The sequence below is a fragment of the Dasypus novemcinctus genome, chromosome 18 (assembly GCF_030445035.2).
Source record: "Dasypus novemcinctus isolate mDasNov1 chromosome 18, mDasNov1.1.hap2, whole genome shotgun sequence".
Lineage (NCBI taxonomy): Eukaryota > Metazoa > Chordata > Mammalia > Cingulata > Dasypodidae > Dasypus > Dasypus novemcinctus.
This window is the reverse complement of record NC_080690.1, coordinates 42,241,804-42,257,311: the sequence shown is the minus strand read 5'-3', so window position 1 is coordinate 42,257,311 and position 15,508 is coordinate 42,241,804. Positions and strand designations below refer to the sequence as shown.

General features: G+C 37.2%; 1 protein-coding gene across 1 annotated transcript in view; it reads right to left on the bottom strand.

Moving 5' to 3' along the window:
• N4BP1 (NEDD4 binding protein 1) overlaps positions 1-15,508 on the bottom strand; it is a 71,820-nt gene that overhangs the window by 26,655 nt on the left and 29,657 nt on the right. Inside the window, exon 2 of the mRNA XM_012527495.4 lies at positions 1,564-3,239. Within this exon, the coding sequence (XP_012382949.2) occupies positions 1,564-3,239 (1,676 nt within the window). The remainder of the gene's footprint in view (positions 1-1,563; positions 3,240-15,508) is intronic.

Below are 15,508 nucleotides of genomic sequence, written 5' to 3'. Positions count from 1 at the left end.
AAATTTATTTTTCAATCTCATCAGTATGCCTAAAAACTCAAGGCAGTAATTGATCTTTCAAAAGTCCTAGGAAAGAGGTCACACAAACTCTCAGCAATTCAGAAAAAAAATTTTTTTTTTAAAGATTTGGCAACATCTCCCTTGTTCTATGCCTTGCTACTTCTTTTCTTGAACTGTGGCTATAAATGCTAGACTTTGAATGTTTCTTCAAAATCAATGGGAGATTGACTTTAAAAACTGGAGGGAGACTTTACCTAGCAGTTGTTGAAATGGCACAATAAAAACATCGTTTAGACAGGTCAAAGGCTACAGACTGCAGGAACTGAAGGCCAGAAGAGTTAAGATACCTGCCCAAGATCAAATAGCTGGAGTGGAGATTCTGATTCAACCCTTACACTCTGCTTAACCACTATATTAAATTGCCCCCTGGAGAAAAAGAATAACAACAAACACCACAAGGCAGGTATAAAATGAGCATCCTAAGAGGCATTCCAGGAAGGTCTAATTTGGTATTATTGGTTAACTCTTTTTACTAAAAGCAAAAATACAAAATGTTAGGAAGAGCAGAAGCCCACAACAAAGCTCAAATGGACTAGCTTCATTAGACAGGAAATTGCTATCAATTTATCAATAGGAGAATAACAGCAGTGTCTCACACCTACCATACTACACACTCTTGGCTAGAGACCTGGTACATTCTGACATAAAAGGACAGAAAAATCTGTTTTTTCTTCTTAAGCTCCATTCTCATACTCAGAACCTAATGGTATTCATGGTATTGAAAACTTAATGAGGGAAACGGACTTTGGCCCAGTGGTTAGGGCGTCCGTCTACCATATGGGAGGTCCGTGGTTCAAACCCGGGGCCTCCTTGACCCGTGTGGAGCTGGCCATGCACAGCGCTGATGCGCGCAAGGAGTGCTGTGCCACGCAAGGGTGTCCCCCGCGTGGGGGAGCCCACGCGCAAGGAGTGTGCCCGTGAGGAAAGCCGCCCAGCGTGAAAAGAAAGAGCAGCCTGCCCAGGAATGGCGCCGCCCACACTTCCCGTGCCGCTGACGACAACAGAAGCGGACAAAGAAACAAGACGCAGCAAATAGACACCAAGAACAGACAACCAAGGGAGGGGGGGAAATTAAATAAATAAATCTTTAAAAAAAAAAAAAAAGAAAAAGAAAACTTAAGGAATAAAAAAAAATCTCTATACTGCTTATCACTGGGAAATGTAATGTGAAAAGATAATCTATCTTCTCTTGCCCTCGAAAATATAAGGTCAGCTATGAATAAAAAAAAAATCTCTATACTGCTTATCAATGGGAAATGTAATGTGAAAAGATAAAATTCTATCTTCTCTTGCCCTCAAAAATACAAGGTCAGCAGGTGAAGCAAAATTCATGACTCCAGAAGATGGAACAACAAAACCTTTCCAACCAACTGTTACCACCCCCATACAGCTACAGATCAGTCAGAAAGATGTATAGTGTAGTTTCTATAAATACATGTGATTTTGAGATGCCACTTAGAGCCTTATTTAAAACTCTAATAGAATTTGAGAGAGTGGACTTACCTAATTGCAACATTGCTCCCATCTATAACAATGTGCTTCAAATCTGTTCTCCCTGGTTCATTTTTCAATTCCAGCTTGTAGGGTACTTTGAGAGTGTCTCGAAATCTTTGAACCCCCGTAACTGAGGAATCAATATGATCTGATGGTCCTGCCAACTTTGCATCAGTAACTGAAGGTAGCAGCTGGGACAGTGGTATGGGTGGAGAAAGGGGTGGACAATTTGATTTAGATTGAGGAGAGCTACAACATCCTGAATGGCTTTCACAGGCAGATTTCAAATTGTTTGGAAGCAAGGGTTCTGCTTGCTGCTGCAAACCATTTTCAGGAAAACCTGGAATTTTGGGCTGGTGTCTAGCAGCACCCCTTGAAACAAAATTGACAACTTCTTTGGGGCTTGAAGGGGCAACAGAGGGTGAAAGGCCATCAGTTTCAAGGTCTATGTTACAAATGTAGTTCTGGCTTGAACCCCAGATTTCTTGTTTTTGTTCTGCTGGCACTGTTCTGAAGGTATTAATTTTGCAATTTGAGGTACATGGTTTTGATTCCACTCTGAATGGTAAATGAGAACATTTTTCTACCATATTTTTCTGAGAGTGAGTCTGTTTTTTCTTTGGAGTAGAATCCACTGTAAGCTCATTTATGCTGCTACAAATGCCCTTATTTTTTATTTTGTTGGTCTCTGGATACATAGTACCAGCTGAAAATTCTCTGTCTTCTTGAACCCTTTTATTTTCTTTTTCAATTTCCTCTAAGAGCAATAATGGTTCAGTAGATGGCCCAAACTCCCTAATGACCTTTTCAACAATTTCTTGGGAATAGCCCATGGTTTTAAAAAAGTTTACAAGGATGCTGTATTCCATTTCCTCAGTAGTGTCTTTTATATCTGGACATAAATTTTCAGAATCATTAGAAGAGTCAGATAGGTCAATGATTACACTTCCAGCTGATGTCTTACCATGATGTAAAAGCTCCCCTTCTTGAACGTTTTCTAAAGAAAACTGCTTCTTGGTATGTCTTTCTTCAGAATCAGAAAACCTCCTTTTGTTACAAACTCTCTCTTTGCATAGTAGAGACTCTCCATCTGGGGTTAGGCCATTTACTGGAACAAAAAGTACATCTGGTGAACTAGACAAGACTGTATCCATTTGTTTTGTAAGTTCAGAAACAGGAGTTCCTGCTTCATTTCTTGCATCTTCCTGTAGAACAATTTCATCTCTGGAAATATTCAGTCCTGTGGCTGCATCCTGTGTAAATTCTGTTTGTTGGGAATCATCTCCTGCTTCAGAAAGATTTTCCTCACCTTGTGTGAGTGTCAAAAGTTCTTTTTTCAAGGAAGTGGGCAAAATCAACAAGTCCATTGTATAATTGTCTGCATGGGCTTCAACAAACTGTTTAAATTCCCTTTTCACCTCTGATTCTTTTTGACTGCTGGGTAGATTCTCATTACTCTCAAAGAGCTTTACAAACTGCTGAATGTGACTCCTAGCCATGACCACAGCCTCAGCACTCCCTCTAATGCCAAGAAGACCAATGTCCAAAATGCACAGGTCAGCACAGGTATCCTGAATCAAGCTCTTCAGAAACAGGCTCTGTGCCCCAACAAAAATGCAATGCATGGCCTTGGGGTAACATTCTCTTTCTTCTAGTTCAGGTTCACAGATTCCTTTAATGTATTCCTGTAAAGAGAGAGTAGGAAATTAGATCAATTTAGAAAAGCTCCTTATAGCACATATTAAGTTATGCATGTAGTTACAAATGTTAGGCTGATTTTACACAAATCAAAAGCATATTTGTAAGTTTGGGGGAAAAAATGCCAGGTTTAAAAACTGCTTAAACTTTAGAGGAACTGAAAAATGTACATTTAAAACTAAAAGGCAGGTATTTGTAAGTATCTCAACTGAGTATCTTGCAATGTAATCTTAGGGGTTTGCCCAACTGCACAGCAGATGATCACAAGACTAGATTTATTTACATTCATGAAAGACAAACATCTTTCCTGTGCTACCAGTCATTTATTACTACTGTGACATAATAATAAGACATTAAGTAAAACAATTTACTTGAGAATGAACCATGAATTTTGCTTTGCTATTCTTACTCTTGTTTTCCAGATAAATTGCTTTTTTGAAGGCATTCAAAAAGAACAAGAAAAATTTAACAAAAAGAAAATCTTCCAAACGGTTGGAACATTGTATATGCTATATAAATTTTATGTCTGTTTTCCAAGAAAGATCAGAAGATTGTTTTAATGTAGACCTAAGAATAAAGAACCAGAGATTGCTGGATAGTTCTCAGATATAAAGCTAACGTAAGGTGGGTTTCCAGTGAAATTTAGTTCTGAAGGAGACCTGAATGAGCTAAGAAAGGAAATAAGATGCTTTAGCCATTAGTTTGCTATTGGGGGCAGAAGTGTGACTCAAGTAAGTATATACAACAACCCCTCTGAAAGCAAAAAACAAACAAAAAACAAAAACAAAACAGAACAGTAGAACATATTTGTTAAGAACCTGGGTTCTGGAGTGACATGTAACTTGTGCAGCCTTGCTCAAGTTAACCTAGTCCCTAAAGCCCCAGTTTATTTAACTTTAACAATGAGATAAGGACAGTGCACTCTCATAGGAATTCACTGAGTGAATGAAAATAAAGCCTTGATAATAGTCATGCGTATTGTTAAGTGGTCACTCAATAACAACAAATGTAACACTGCTAAATTATTGTCATTGATATTGTTAAAAACAAAAACAAAAACCATAGATAAAGCTACTAGGTAGCAGTCGCCACTTTTTAAAAATTAAAACCTTTTTGTTGCTAACTATATTGAAAAAACAAAAACCATGGATAAATTATTATCCTTGAAATTTTTTTGGACACATGCTTGTGAGAAATAGGCCTGGTGATAGCTGATCTATAATTACACCAAAATTAAAATATTACCAAAATGGTGTTATTTAAAAGTTCAACCTGTGCAGCACAAGTCAATCACTATGTAGACAGCCATTCATCTTCAGTTAAAATTTATATTCAAATACACGAGAATATTTCTTGTGCAGCTATAACTTAGAACTACAAAATCCCTATGATTAGATGAAACCCCAGAAACATGAGGAAATGCCACAGAGGAAAAGTGCAACCTAAGTGGGTGATGGTCAGCTGTGATTTCTTTGCACCCTTATGTGCTTTGGATGCACCAACAGTGTTAGGCTTGATGGTGAAGAATGGCAATTAACTGGTACTGGATAGAAGAGCCTTGGTTTTTACTAAGGTGGTTTGCTATTTTTTTAACACGGTAATTGAGTTAAACACAAAGTACAGTAGCTGATCATCCTTTCTTCTTGGATGTGCAAGCAGAGTAAAATGCTGAGGTCAGTATGCCTAAAGATCTCCAAACGGGCAATATTTGGCTACTGCTTCTGTTTGAACTTATGCTGAATTTAGCTTGCTGCTTGAAGTGAGTTGTGAATGTGTGTGCAAACATTTTATTTTGAAATTACAGGCTTACAGGAAGTTGCAAGTAGTACTGAAAGGTCCTTCGTATTCTTCCATCAATTTCTACCAATTGTTGTATCTTCCATAATTATAGTATAATAGCAAAAGCTGGAAATTTATATTGTGTGTATATAGGTCTATACCATTTTATCACAGATGCAGATTCATGTAATCACCACCTCAGTCAAGATACAGGACTATTCCATCACCATAAAGATCTTCCTTACAGTGACAGCCTTCCCACCTCCCTCTATCATCCCTAACCCCTGAGAACTATTAATCTGATTTTTTTTTTAGCTCTGTAAGTTCGTAATTTCAAGAATGTTATATAAATGTAATAATAAAATATGTTGCTTTTGCGAGTGGCTTTTCTTACTAAGCTTAATGCTCTGGAGAGCCATCCAAATTGGTGGATGTATCAATAGTTCATTCTTAGTTATCACTGAGTATGGTATAGATGTATAATTTTTAACCACCTATCTACTGAGTCACATTTTTGTTGTTTCCAGCTTGGGGCTATTACAAATAAAGCTGCTATAACAACTGAGTACAAGCTTTTATGTGGAATTAAGTTTTAATTTCTCTGGAGCATATGCCCAGGGATGTAATTGCTAGATTGTATGAAAAGTATATGTTTAGTTATTTAAGGAATGACCAAACTATTTACCAAAATGGTTGTACCTTTTCTCATCCCCATCAGTAATGTATGAGAAATCCAGTTTCTCTATATCCTTGCCAGCATTTGGTACTGTCACTATTGTGTTTTGTACTTTTAAAAAATTTAATTTAATTTTATTTCTCTCCCCTTCCCCCAAGTTGTCTGCTCTCTGTGTGTTCTTCTGTGACCGCTTCCATCCTTATCAGTGGCACTGGGAATCTGTGTTTCTTTTTGTGGTGTTGGCTCCATGTGTGCGGCGCCATTCTTGGGCAGACTGTGCTTTCTTTCGCGCTGGGTGGCTCTTTGTATGGGGCGCACTCCTTGCGCAAGGGGTTTCCCTACGTGGGGGACACCCCTGTGTGGCAGGGCACTCCTTGAGCACATCAGCACTGCATACGGGCTAGCTCTACATGCATCAAGGAGGCCCGGGGTTTGAACCGTGAACCTCCCATGTGGTAGGCAGACACCCTATCCACTGGGCCAAGTCTGCTTCCCACTATTGTTTTTGTTTTAGCTATTCTAATAGGATGACTGTGGTCTTAGTTTACATTTCCCTAATGGCTAGTGATATTGAACATCTTCCCACGTGGTCTTTTTTGGTGAAATATCTGTTCATTTCTTTTGTCCATTTTCTAAGTAGATTTTTTGGTTCTGTTAGTTTGAGAGTTCTTTATAGTTTTTTTTTTTTTAAAGATTTTATTGTCACCTCCTCTTGCCACCTGCACTCACTGTCCGCTCTCTGTGTCCATTCGCTATGTGTTCTTCTGTGTCTGCTTGTCTTCTCTTCTTGTCTTTAGGAGGCACTGGGAACCGATCCCAGGACCCCCGGACATGGGAGAGAGGCCTTCAATTGCCTGAGTCACCTCAGCTTCCTGGTTTTGCTGCGTCTTTTCATTGTCTTTCCTCTGTGTCTCTTTTTTGTTGCATCATCTTACAGTGCGGGCCAGCTCTCTGGGGCATGTGCCAGCTCACCTTCACCATGAGGCCCCAGGAACTGAACTCAGGACTTCCCATATGGTAAATGGGAAGCCCAACTGCTTGAGCCACATTCGCTTCCCTCTTTATACAATTTTGATATGAGTCCATTGTCAGACGTGGTTTGCAAATATTTTCTCCCATATTTTGTCTCTTCATCCTCTTAAAAGGATCTTTTATGGCAAAAGTTTAAAGACATTTTTAAGGAACTCCAAGGTATTGATTTTTTCTCTCATGGATGGTGTTTTTGGTGTTATGAAGAATGCTTCACCAAGGCCCAGGTCCCAAAGCATTTTTCCTATATTATCTTGTAAGAGATTTAGAGTTTTGCATTTAAAACTATGATCAATTTTGACTTAATTTTTATATAAGGTGTGAAGTTAGGTTGAGAGTCATGCTTTTATTTAGGGATGTCTAATTACTTCAGCATCATTTCTTGGGAAGACTATCCTTTCTTCATTGAATTGTTTTTGCACTTTTGTCAAAAAGTAGATGTCCATACTTGTATGGGGTTATTTCTGGGCTCCTTATTTTGTTCCATCAATCTATGCAGTTATCCTTTCACCAATACTATGGTCTAGATTGCCATAACTATACAAGTCTTAAAATTAGGTAGAGAGATTTACTCTCACTTTATTTTTTTGTTCAAATTGTTTTAGCTATTCTAGTTGCCTTTGCATTTCCACATAAATTTTAGAATAACTTTGTTTATGTCTACAAAATCTTGCTAATTAGGAATTGAGGGTAACTGACCTCTTTACTATGATGAGTCTTCCAATCCACACAGTATTCTTCATTGTTTATTTAGATCTTTGACTTCTTTTATCAGTCTTTTGTAGTTTTTTTTAAAAAGATTTTTATTTATTTCCCACCCCCCTCATTGTTTGCAGTCGCTGCCTGCTCTCTGTACCCTTTTGCTGTGTGCTTTCTGTGTTTGCTTGTCTTCTCTCGAGGAGGCACTGGGAACCAAACCTGGGACCTCCCATGTGGCGCTTAATTGCTTGAGTCACCTCAGCTCTCTGGTTTGTGTGTCTCATTGTCTTTCCTCTCTGTGTCTCCTTGTTGTGTCATTTCATGCATAAGCTCTCCACGCCTGCCTGTAGCGCCAGCTCGCCTTCTCCAGGAGGCACTGAGAATGGAACCTGGAACCTCTTGTGTGGTAGGTGGGAGCTCAACTGCTTAAGTCACATTTGTGTCCCTGTTTTGTAGTTATGAACATATAAGTCCTACACACATTTCATTAGATTTACACCTTTTTTTTTTTTTTAAATGTCGAGCAACTGCAAACGCTACTGCATTTTAAATTTTGGTTTCTATGTGCTCACTGCTAGTATGTAGAAATGCAAATGGTTTTGGTATGTTGATCTTGTATCCTGTGACCTTGCTGAACTCAACTTATTCATTTTAGGACCTTTTTTTGGTAAATTCTTTAGGATTTTCTATGCAGAAAATCATGCCACCTACAAGTATTTCTTCCTTTCTGATCTGTATGTTTTTTATTTCCATTTTGTGTCTTATTCACTGGCTAGAACTTATAGTACTATACTAAAAAGCAGTGGTGAGAACAGACACACTTGCCTTGTTCCTGATCTAAGGAGTAAAGCATTTTTAGTTTTCCAACATTAAGTATGTTAGATGTAGCTGAGGCGGTTACCCTGAATCCCTAGTCTTCTAAGTTTTTATAATTAATGTGTGGTGAATTTTGTCAAATGCTTTTCTGCACCAGTTGCGATACACTTGTGATTTTTCTTCTTTATTCTGTAAATATGGTAGTCTACCTTAATAGATTTTTGAATACTGAACCAGTTTTGCATACCTGAATAAACTTTACTTTGTCATGGTATATAATTCTTCTTAAATATTGCTGGATTCTGTTTGTTAATATTTTGTTAAGAATTTTTGCATCTGTATATATGAGAGTTTTAGGTCTGTAGGTTTTTTTTGTTACTGTTGTTTTGTTTTGGAACTGTCTGATTTTAGCATCAGGATAATACTGGCTACAAATGAGATGGAAGTGTTCTCTCTTCTTCCATTTTCTGGAAGAAACTGTATAGAATGGATGTTAATTCTGCCTAAAGCATTTCAGAGAATTCTCTAGTGAAACAACCTGGGCCTGGAGATTTCTATTTTGGGAATATAAAAATTTCTAATTATACTGTCTTAAAGGCTATAAGACTATTCAAATGATCTAAACCATATTGGGTGAGTAGCAGTAGTTTGTACCTTTTGAGGAATTGTTCCAATTCATCTAAGTTGCCAAATATAAATGTGTAGAACTCCTTTATCTTTTTGATGTGTGCAGGGTTTGCAGTAAAACCCTGTTTCATTCCTGATATTATTTTTGTGTCTTCTTGGTCAGTGTTGCCAGAAGTCTGTAAGTTTTATTGCTCTTTTAAAAGAACTAGCTTGTTGTTTCACTGATTTTCTCTATTTTCAATTTCATTGACTTTTTTTTTTTTTTTTTTTTTTAGGTACCAGGGACTGGGAACTGAACCTGGGACCTTGTATGTGGGAATCAACATTCAACCATTGAGTCTCACATCAGTTTCCCTGAGCTGGGTTTTTTTTTTTTTTTTTTGGTTTGTTTTGCTTGCTGTTTTTGTTTTTTCAGGAGGCACCAGGAATCAAACTTGAGACTTCCCATGTGGGAAGTGGGCACTCAACCACTTGAGCCATATCTTCTCCCAATTTCATTGACTTTTGCTATTATCTTTATTACATTTTCCTCCTGCATGATTTGGATTTATTTTCCTCTTTTTTCCCCCTAGCTCCCTGTAGTGGGAGTTTTTATTATTGATTAGGTACTTTTCTAAAGAAAGCATTCAGTACTCAAAATTTCCCTTTCAGCCCTGTTTCAGCTGTATCCCACAAATTTTGATATGTTGCATTTTCCTTTTCCTTCAGTTCAATGTACTATTTTAAATCTCCCTGGGACTTCTTTTTTGACCCATGGGCTATACAGAAATTTGTGATTTAGAGTTTCCAAGTAATTGAATATTTTCTGTTATCTGTTATTGATTTCTATTTTGATTTCTTTGTGACGAGAGAACATTTGTGATGTGAAGAGGGTCTATTTTTACAGTCTAGGGTATCACCATCTATCTTAGAAATGACCTATGCATGTTCTATAAATGTCATTTAGAATCTGATCGGTTGATGGTATTGTTAGTTCTTTCATATCCTTGCTAATTTCCTGTCTAATGATTCTATCAACTGTTGAGAAAAGGATGTTGAAGTCTCCAACTCTAATTGTGAATTTGTCAATTTCTCCTTTCACGTATTATGCAGGTTTTTCTTCACGTATTATGCAGTTCTATAGTTAGCTATACACACATTTAGCATTATCTTCTTGATGAAATGACCCTTTTACTGTTATTTAATATTCTTCTTTATCTCTGGTAATTTTCTTTGCTCTAAAGGCTACTTTGTCTAATATTAATATGGCCACTCCAGTTTTCTTTTGTTTAATGTTTACCTGGTATATGTTTTTCTCTTTTTTTTACTTTCAACCTACCTAAATCATTATATTTAAAATTAAATTCTTGAGGACAGCATATAGTTTTTTGTTTTTTTTTACCCCTTCTGATGTACCACATTTTTAATTGGTATGTTTAAACTATTTACACCAATGTAATTATTGGCAAGTGTACATTTAAGTCTACCATTTTGTTTGGGTTGTTGTTATTTTTTCTCCTTATTTTTAGTCCTGCTTCTCCTTTCCAGTCCTCTTTTGGAGTGTTTGAACATTTATTAGTATTACAATTTGTCTACTGCATTTTTGACAATATATCTTTGTTTAGTTTATTTAGTAGTCACTCTAGTAATTGCATTATACACACTAACTTTTCACAATCCATTTAGAATCAATATTCTACCATTTCAAGCAAAAAGTATAAACCTTACCATCATACAGCTTCCTCATATGGTTCCTTAACCCTTGGTTCCTTCCCCTTCTCTCCTCCCTATATGTTACAGCTGTAGCTGTCTTACACAGTACATGAACATACAATCAAAACACTGTCAGATAATATAATTTTTGCTTTCATCAAACTCATTTTAAAGAACTCAAGAAGAGAATATAATCTATTAAATTTACCCAGATATTTACCATTTCTGTCTGAAGAACTTTCTTTTGGAGCAGGCTGCTGGCAGTTATTTTTCTTCAACTGAGAGTGTCATTATTTCACTTTCATTCTCAAAGGATAATTACTCTGGATAGAGAATTCTGCGTTAACAGTCCTTTTCTTTCAGCACTTAAAAAATATTGTGCCATTTCATTCTGGTCTCCACAGTTTCTAATTGTTGTTCTTTTACATGTAAAGTGTCTTTCTCTGCATGCTTTCATGACTTTTTTCTTTTTAGTGTTCAGAGTGTAGTTATGTGTCTTGGTATGGAATTTTTGGGGTTTATTTTGTTTACTGGAGCTTCCTGAATCTGTACATTTATATCTTTTGCCAAATTTCCCCAAGATTTCGGGCATTATTTATTCAAATATCTTTTCAGCAACATATTCTTTCTCCTCTCCGTCTAGGACTCTGATAGCATAAAAATTAGACCTTTTGTCATTATCCAAACTTTGTTTATTTAATCTTAATCTTTTGTCCCCTTTTGATATTGTTCACATTAGATCATTTTTTGCTGAACCATTTTATTTTTCTATTGGTTTCAGGAGTATTCGTGATTGCCTTTTGGGACATTTTTATAACAGATGTTTTAAAGTCTTTGCCAAATAATTCCAACATATATGTCATCTGGCATTGGTGCCTATCTTTTCCCATGTGGGTTGAGATTTTCCTGGTTCTTTATATGCCACGTAATTTTGAATTATATATCTTGTCCATTTTGAGTATTATGTTGTTAGACTCTGGGTCTTATTTAAACCCTATGATGAATGTTGACAATTTTATTTTAGCAGGTAGGTGACTTAGATCCAGGCTGCAAGATGCATACTGTCTCCTGTGAACTGTGGTTCAGTTTTCAAAATCTCTGCAGTGTTATCTGGATCTGTCTGTTATGTATGCCACTGAGGGCCTGGATGGTGGTCTTTCTGTTAGTTCGGTTCTCCAAAATCTTTGTTTTGCTGATTTGGAACAGATCCATGCATACGTAGCTTGGTGATGAGATCATAGAGCCACTTTCCTGAATTCCTCCTTCTATTTTCTTCCTCGGACTTTATGGTCCCTGGCACTCCTCTTCTTGGTTCCCCAACTAGAAAGCTGGGGTTTTGGTTACCCTCTCTGCCTTGCACTTATGCAACTGTGCCTGGGTCTAGCTGAAAGATAGAAAAGAAAGGCAATGGAGGCAGGTCCTAGCCTCCTGAGACCATAACTCTACCCTCAAGAATTTTGGCTCCATCAGACACCATCTGTCATCACCATAGGATTGTTTGAGGGCTGGGGTGTGAGAGAATGGAAAAAAGAAGAAGGAAAAATGAGGGAATTTCCATGCTGTGTTAGGTGTTCCTTTTTCTGTCTCTTGAGTCAAAACTAGAGGGCTTCTCCAGGTGCTCCTTCTGTGTCCTGGTGTCCACTTCCACATCCAAGTTGAACTGTGTTGAGTTCAGGCTAGGGGAAAACAGGAGAGAGAAAAAATGGCAAGCTCACCGCCAGTTTGGCAGTGCTTTGAATTCTGGTCTTCTTTCCATTCCACCTGCTAACATATACTTTTCAGAGTCCTCAAAAAAGCTCCTTCATGCATTCTGTCCAGATTTTATTATTATATTCAGAAGGAGTAAGAAGGTAAAGGGTGCTTACTCTATCTTACCTCGAACTGGAACCTTCTTGCTGCCTGTTATTGTAAGTGATTCTGCCTGTTTAACATAACGAAGTATATTGTTGAAATCACATGAATCGAATACTGTTGTTGAAATCACATGAATCAAATACTGTTGAGACTACTATGGAGCCATTGGAAAAGGAAAAGTTGATCACATCCCCTCAGGAGACTACCTGAGAAAATTATTTACACTGAAAAGGAGAAGTTTCTTCTCCAGATAAAAGACCTTCCAAATGAAATGCCCTTTAAACAAAAGGGCAAATTTACCCAAAATAAAGCCCCTATATAAATAGATCATGTCCAGACACAGAGCTTCCAATTAGCTTTTCAGACTTAGTCTGAAACATAAAAAACAAACAAACAAAATAAAACTCATTTTGGAACAAAGCCTATAATAGGAAAGACAGAGACCAATAAAGTGGAACACAAAATAAAGGAAATTGGAGAAAACTAGGTATTACAGGACACAAAATAAAATTCAAACAAAATTGTAATTAGTGCTTTGGCTCAGATACAAAATGACATTGAATTCATAAAACAGGAATCAGGATTGTAAAAAAGGAAAGAAAAACAAGCAGAATAAGAGCACTGGTAAATTAAGAATATGATGGCCCAAGTAAGAGTCAAAAGAAGAACTGAAAGATGAAGTGGAAGAAATTGCTTCACATGCACCACAAAAACAAATGGAAAAACTAAAAGAGATTATAAGTGTCCATTTAGGATACCCCAAAACTAATTAATTGGCATTCCAAAACATACAATGGCAATTAATAAAGAAATAACACAAAATCATTTCCTGGAATTAAAATACATAAGACTCCATGTATAATTAGTAAAGAAATAACATAAAATTCTTTCTTGGAACTAAAGGATACAGATTCCTTCCTGAAAGGGCCCATAAATTACTTCGGTATGATGCTTTTAAAAGGCCAAAAATAGAAAAATCCTGGGAGCTGGGTGGAGAGTAGAAACAGGGTACAGAGAGAAAATGAAAATCAGAATGTCACAAATTATCAACAGCAATTCAGGATGATGGGGGGAAAGGGAGCAATGCATTCAAAATTTTAAGGAAAAATGATTTTCAATCCACAATTCTGTATCTATCCACAGTATATATCAAATACAAAGCCTGAACATTCCTAGATATGCTCAAGGCTCAGAAAATTACTCCCATGAACCTTTCCATGGGAAACTGAGGAAAAGTTCACCAAACATGTGGGAGATAAAGTAATCAGTCAGCAGCAATACAAGAGTGGCAGATGTAAATCCGAAGATTCTAACTGTGCAGCAGACAAACTTAGCAATCAGCTGAGACTGGAGGACGGTAGAGGCTTTTCTCCTAGAAAAGAGGCTTAACTGATACATGACATGAAAGAATATTTGCAACCACCACACCAGGGAGCCAAGAGTGCCTACAACTGAAAGCAGGAGGATTGCATCCAGCATCCATGTGGAATCTAAGGCACCTCTTGATACAGATGTGGAGTGGACACAACCATTCCAAGATCCACAGGATGGAGAAATAGAGTATGGATTACAGTGGACTTACTGATTAACTATTCATGAACTATTGTGATTAGTAATCGAAGGAAATGTGGCATTGGTGTGGAAAAAGTGGCCATGGTGGCTGTTGGGGGTAGGGAATGGGAGGAAGAGATGAGATGTGTGGCGTTTTCGGGACTTGGAGTTGTTCTGGGTGGTGCTGCAGGGATAGTTACCAGACATTGTATATCCTCCCATGGCCCACTGGGTGGAATGTGGGAGAGTGTGGGCTTATGTGTGTGGACCACTGACCCTGAGGTGCAGCGGTACTCAGAGATGTATTCACCAAATGCAATGAATGTCTCATGATGATGGAGGAGACTGCTGTTATGGGGGGAGGAGTGGGGTGAGGGGGGTGGGGGTTATATGGGGGCCTCATATTTTTTGAATGTAACATTAAAAAAATAAAGACAAAAAAAAAAAAGAATATTTGCAAAATATTAGGTATATGTATAAAGCAAATTTCACGGATTAAAACAGGACAGATAAAATTCCAGGAAAATTTTAAAGCTGTATCAGAAAAAAAATGTAATGTAGTATACAGTACTTGACTCTGCAGTGAGTAATACAAAGGTAAGTCACAAAATATATAAACACTGTTTATTACTTTAACTAAAACTACCCCTATTGGGATAATGGGAGTAGTTTTTCCTCACCAACCTTAAGTGAATAATGCCTAAAATTGATGTGAAAGCACAGTATATTATTTATAACTAGTTAGGTAATCCTCAGAAGAAACAGTTTAAAAGAGTAAAAAGCAGTTGCCTCTAGGAAGTTGAGGAGGGGTAGAAACAGGGAACTGCTGTTCTTCACCATATAAAACTGTTTTTGCTTTACCCATGTGCAAATATTATTTTGGTACATTCCTCTACCCCTGAGTTTGATAAAAACATAAAAAAGGGGATGTATAACATGTTGTGATAGTGTATTACTCGATAGCTTTAGCAGCTATGAATTGTTGTGAGGGATTCATCTTTGAAACAGACATTTCCTACTACTTTTTTGGTATTTTTCAGGATTCATTTAATTCAATAATATTCTGCAAAAGCTGTTCAAATAATTACAGCTATACCTAATTAATTGTCTGAGTTAGGATGCTCTCAATTACATGTAACAAAAAAAAGTAAAATTAAGCAGGATGCTGAAAAAGACAGGTAACTGCAAACATTAGTGAATACTCCTGATTTCAATTTTTGTGTGTGTGACAACTACAGTCCCAGTGTTTTTATTGGTCAACTTAAGTCAATCTTGTGCATTTAAACCTACAGAAAATTCATACCATAAAATTCTCATCCTGCTCTATTATTTATGAACAAATCCATATATGTTCCATAGCATACACAATCCTTTCCTGGAAAGTGATATTCTGGGGGATATACCCTGACACTATTTAGATTACTATCTCTAGGGGGTAAAACCATGTAAAAATCAGATGCTTTCAGATTACAAAAGGCCTTTGCAGAGCTCCTGTGGCCTCAAGGTGCATAAGCACTAGGAAGACAGGCAGAG